The 6000-nt window shown below is 39.1% G+C and overlaps 1 protein-coding gene across 1 annotated transcript in view; it reads right to left on the reverse strand.

Annotated features, from left to right (window-relative positions):
• ENPP6 (ectonucleotide pyrophosphatase/phosphodiesterase 6) overlaps positions 1 to 5518 on the reverse strand; it is a 169861-nt gene extending 164343 nt beyond the window's left edge. The window contains exon 1 of the mRNA XM_054485705.2: positions 5350 to 5518. Coding sequence (XP_054341680.1) covers positions 5350 to 5419 — 70 coding nt within the window. The 5' untranslated portion in view covers positions 5420 to 5518. The remainder of the gene's footprint in view (positions 1 to 5349) is intronic.
• Between the last annotated feature and the right edge of the window lie 482 nt (positions 5519 to 6000).

Consider the following 6000-nt stretch of genomic DNA (forward strand, 5'->3'; position numbering starts at 1 on the left):
CATTTGAGTGAGTAAGCTGTTCAATCTCTAAATTTTCATGTCCAAGTTTTGGCTATAAAATGGAAATAACAAGGACACATATACTTAAAGCATGCAATTATGCGTTAAATATCAATCAAGTTTTAGCTAATTAAAAATTGAATGAGAAAATATGCATGAGAGAATCCTTGTAAACAACAAATGCAATTTACACTGTTTAAATTTACCAGTGTTCAAAAGTGATGGCATCAGTCAGGACAATCAACAGAACCGCTACTGAAATTCCCACCAAAGCCACACACCAGAGCTGCAAGAATTGGGTCTTTGTTATGCTTTGAAATTTCCTGTTCGTGATTAGGACAAAGAAAAGATATAAACACTTGAGGAGGTTAAAAAAAAAAATTCTCCAAAATTCCAGACAAAAAGCTTAATTTTCTCCAAGCTATTTTTCCAGTTATTTTATTATTATTTTAGGAGGATGAGTAATGTCAACATAGGCCAGGCACAGTGGCTCATGCCAGCACTTTGGGAGGCCAAGGCAGGCAGTTCACTTGAGGTCAGGAGTTCGAGACCAGCTTGGCCAACATGGTGACACCCTGTCTCTACTAAAACTACAAAAATTAGCCGGGCGTGGTGGCACATGTCTGCAAACCCAACTACTTGGGAGGCTGAGGGAGATAATCGCTTGAACCTGAGAGGCGGGGGTTGCAATGAGCCGAGATCACGCCACTGCACTACAGCCTGGGAGACAGAGTGAGCCCCTAAATAAAAAAAAATAAAGTAAATAATAATAATCATGTCAATATAAACTATTTCCATAATGCTAGTCACCTTTACATTCCAAGATGATTTTTATTTCAGCAACTTTTTGTTGAGCACGCTCTTTGTGCCAGGCACGGTCGTAGGCTCAGGGGATGCCTGACCTTGCAAAGTTCCAAGTGAGTAGCTCTTGAAAAACCACAAATATGTAGATTTTTATGTAAATCAGTACTCAGTGTCAGCATCTAATTTCTGAGTGCTCAGATGTAATAATACTCTCCTGTAAGTTGTAAAACAAACTGATTGGTGAGGCAATAAGGAGGTGCCCCAGTGTGTAAGAGGAAAGGACCCAGCTCCATCTGCGCAGAGCTTCTGCTTGCACAAGTCCGCGTTCAATAACACAAAGCAACAGGAGAGGCAAGATTCTGAGGAGGATTCTGAAAACACCATGCATTACACAAAAATGTGAAGCAAAAGATTGCATACATTTGGGTGGATGGTGGGAAGGGGGCGTTTGCTTGCTTGCTTTTATCTTAATTCTCCTTCCAAAATTGAATGTTTTCAGTCTTTGCTTGACTACAGCTGCTCACAGAAAACTTAGGACCAGTTACTTTTTTTTTTGAGATGGAGTCTTGCTCTGTCACCAGGGCTGGAGTGCAGCAGCACCATCTCAGCTCACTGCAGCCTCTGCTTCCCGGGTTCAAGTGATTCTCGTGCCTCGGCCTCCCAAGTAGCTGGGATTACAGGCGTGTGCCACCATACCTGGCTAATTTTTGTATTTTTAGTAGAGACGGGGTTTCACCATGTTGGCCAGGCTGGTCTGGAACTCCTGTCCACAAGTGATCTGCCCGCCTCAGCCTCCCAAAGTGCTGGGATTACAGGTGTGGGCCACCACACCCAGCCCAGTTATTTTCTTTAATTTACAACATAATATTGATGGTCCATAACAAGCCGATAAAAGCAAAAAGACGCCTTGACATTCCACAGATCATAGCTCAATTTGAAACAAATGAAAAACATTTAAATGTAAATTAATTTGGTATGTTTGTAATTATTGTCTAAATAGATGAACAAGCCATATTTTACATATATTTCTAATCAATCAAATGACTACAAGAGAAATGACTACAAGAAAGTCTCTTACCTACTTTTGGGGAGGTTTTTTTTCAAGTACAGTAAGTCCTCACCTAACATCATGAATAGATTCTTGGAAACTGCGACTTGCAAAAGTACGAATATAGACAAGATTTATGTACAGGTATGTTCACATCAGTGCTAGCCGTTATAGAAGAAATATTGGTTATAAAATTATGTTTGTCAATAGATTTAAATATTAGGAAACCATTAAATGTCATGTTTTCAAATGGTAATATCTAGGGTTTATACAATATAATGTTTACAAAAATAAACAGGACACAAAACTGTTTTTATAATACAATAAATAAAATGTGTTCAATGTAAGATATATATAATGTATTTATTATATATAGTATTTTATTAATATATAGTATATTATTTATATACTATAAATAATACACATATATAGAAAAAAGCTGGAGGGAAATACACTCAAAATACTAACAGTAGTTTTCTCTAGGTGGTGGGATTATCAGTGATTTTTATATTCTTCCGATTGCTTTTTCTATTTTATCAGTTTTTTCACATGAGCCTGAAGATCTGCCAAAAAGGAAAGTATATGTTGGCCATGCTGACCCAAATTTTGTGGTTTCTGTGACAATTATACTTCTAATTCTAAAATAATAAACTGACATCATTTTTAACATCTTAGATATTTTAGTGCAATAAGTAATATGTTCATAATGAAAAATTTGGCAAGTACAGAAAAGTCAGAAGAATTAGGGAGAGAGCTGTGCAAATTTCCACCAGTCAGAAGGAAAGGCTGATATTAACATCCCACAGTTGTCTGAGTCAGGGCTTTCTAGCTCTGCCATGGGGTATGTTTGCCATGGAAGTGCCTCATGAGCTGCCACTGGGGAGCCTGAGGACTGGCTGGGTCATGCAGTCTGGGTGAGATGCTGCAACAGAAACCACCCCCCCACCACCAACCAACTTGAATCAATCCCCTTGTACATCATTAGAGTTTCACATAACAATTAACCTGAAGAAACGCTCCATCCATGGCAAAACAAAACAAAAAAAGCAACCCTTGGTTACCACCATCTTAAGCCTCTTCCCTAAAGCTAAACATTTAGGTTGCTTCCAGTTTTTCTAACCACAGACTGGAAGCCAGAGTAAATGTCTTTGAATAGTCATCTTTGTTCACATTCTGCCTCTGTGATTGAAATTTCAAGAAAAAAGTAACCATCATTTTCAAAGCTCTTGATATTTTCAAACTGCCCACACAAAAATCAACCTGTTTACATCCCATCAACTTGCCCATCTAACCTAACCCTGCATGCATTGAGCACAATTTAAAACCATCTTTAATCTGATAGATTTAAAATGGGGTCCCTCGTTGTGCCTGTCACATTTTAAGGAATGTGTGTCCCTTGGGGATCTCTGCCAAGAACCCTTCTGCCAGTACAAGCTGCCATCCCACCAGCCCCTATGTAGAGGACATGGCACCTTCCCACTAAAATGATGCTGGAGTTCTCCAAGTGGACTTGGGCTTGGGTTTTCTTCTCACTAGGCTCCCAGGCAACCACATGATTGAACTCGCAGCAGGCCAGGCTGTGGAATAAGCCCCCAGGAAAAATGGCAGAAGCCAGGGTCTAACATACCCCCCTTCCCAAATACTCTAGAGCCTGACTCTCAGAATGGGAAGGCGTCCTGGAGAGCAATCATCTTTGAGGCCTTTGGCTACATAAATTACAGCTTTGAGCCCTGGACCGGAAATAACTCCACCAGTTAATGATACAGCCGGGACCCAAACCTGGTGTCCTGGGAGTCTTAGCCCGGTGACTTCCCCACTACTGGCCTCCAACCCTGCGATGACGTCCAACGCAGCAGAAGTGGGTCCTGACCCATCACCCTTCTGTCTGATCACAGACCCTCCACGTAGGGTCTGTCAACATCATCGATATCTAATAACAATAAACAAGCCTTCTTGACCGAGGGGGCGAGCGGAGACTGAAATCTTCCTCAAAGACAGGGCTACAGTATAAAAGCAGAAAGAAAACAAACTGGGAGAGATGCTCCTCAAGCCACAGAGCTCTCAGAACTCAATTTAAGAAGTCAGCATGTGATGGCCACAAGGGGGAGCGCTGTTTTCAAAATCTAGAAACCACACTCCTAATCCCCGCGCCCCAACCGGCTTTCAGCTGAAATGGCTTCAGCTTTAGAACATCAAACGGCTTGTTGCAAGGATTTGCTCACCAAATCCACTGGCTCCCATTCAGATTTTGTGCCAACCTACAGTCTACAGCTTGTAGTCACTAGGAGCTAAAGCTTTCAATTTTTGTCCCTAGATTATTGTTTTAAAAGTAAATACGGTACAATGGAGAAATACATACATGTGTGACATATATATACATATGATAATATATAATGTATATATGTATGTATTCGTAAAACAAAAACACAAGTTAAAAAGTGTGTATTATCAGCAACAGAATTTTAAATATATTTTAAACATATACAGTACATATTTAATATACACCATATAAATAGAATATAAAACATTTTTAATGTTTTAATATAAAATTATATATAGTACATATTTAAATATGTTTAGGTATATAAAATATATATTTATTGTATTTATATAGAATTGTTTACATTATATATTTAAAATTCTTTCTGTTGAGTGATAAATACATGCTTGAAAACTCAAATTATATTTAAAACACCTATTAAATATATTATTATATTTATATGTACAGTAATATAACAAATGTATTTTATATATAATAATGATTTAAAGTACTTATTTAAAATTCTCTGTTGCTGAGTGATAAACACATGCTTCGTAACTTCTCTGGTTCTGTTCTATTCATTATTAATCCTCAAAAACCCTGAAAGAAACAGAATAACCTTTTTATTGACCCACTCAAGTTATTTAATTGTTATGTTTCCCTAGTCCATATCTGTTCACGTATAGCTGAAAATAAAAAAGAAACGGTGGATTAAAATTGAAGGGAAATAGACAATAGCTGTTGTTCCTAGCTTAATTAGGAGAGAAAGCCAGAGTAAAATAAGAGAGTCTATTGCAGCTAAGAGGGAGAAATTCTTTAGTCTCAACCAAATATGTAAATATAACATCTCTCTTCTAATATTTTTAGTGCTAATTTCCAGTATAGAGCTGATTAAGTGGGGGGAAGCACATATTTAATGGCCATTATTATGCTTTCTGAGGAAAATTCTCTCAGTATCTAATATTTTAAAAATGGGTTTTAATTAGATCTTATCAGCAACTCTAAAATGCAACTTTTCTCACCCTCCAGAAGAAAACATAACAAAACAAAACTCACACCATCCCCAAAACTAGGCTTGATGAATAACCACATGGAAAATATGGAAAGATGTTTCATTAACTACATGGCAGATAGAACTAGGTGGGAGGAAAACCTACCACAGCTTCTCTTAATGGCACATTCAGGCTTTACTTCAGAAAAGGGAAAGCATCTACAAAAGATTGGAAGAATTTCTCACCACTCTGCAGGCAGCTGTCTCCTCCCAGCACCCAGGACCTGAACTCAGAAACTACCAGCAACACAGACATGAGTCATTCTTGGTGCTATGCAGTTACCCTTAGTGCCGTCCACCCCTCGTCCCATCCCTCTTTTAATCTGTATTCATTCAGAGACAGGAGCTTAAAAAGCAAGCAAAGAAAAACCACCTGTGCGGAAAGTAGAAGAAACTGCTGCTGGCTCATTGCATTTTAGGAAAAACAATGCGCACGAGTAAAGCAGTCTTAGTAAGAGAAGAGTAGGAAAGAAACACGCTTAGCAGCATGTTAGAAACTAAAGTTTCTCGTGCCCTCCTTGAACTCAGAATACAGTACCAGAGAACAATCAGATAAGGCAGGAAAAGTTAGAAGTTTGGGGAAATAGAGCTTCCATAGGCAACTGTGAGGCATCAGGAACAGGCTGGGAGCAGGCACTGGCCACCTGTCCTCCCCCGAGAGCACTAGGATAGGACTCCGCACACGAGGACCGGACCTCGATGATGAGCTCCCCCTCGCTCTTAACAAGCACTGGCTCTCTATAGATGTCACTTCCTTTAAGGATGAGTAAATAAGGGAGGAAAAACTCTATGGGGCGGGGCGGGGCCTTGGGGGTAGTTTTTTTAAAGCTACAGAAA

The sequence above is a fragment of the Pongo pygmaeus genome, chromosome 3 (genome assembly GCF_028885625.2).
Source record: "Pongo pygmaeus isolate AG05252 chromosome 3, NHGRI_mPonPyg2-v2.0_pri, whole genome shotgun sequence".
In the NCBI taxonomy this organism is placed as follows: domain Eukaryota; kingdom Metazoa; phylum Chordata; class Mammalia; order Primates; family Hominidae; genus Pongo; species Pongo pygmaeus.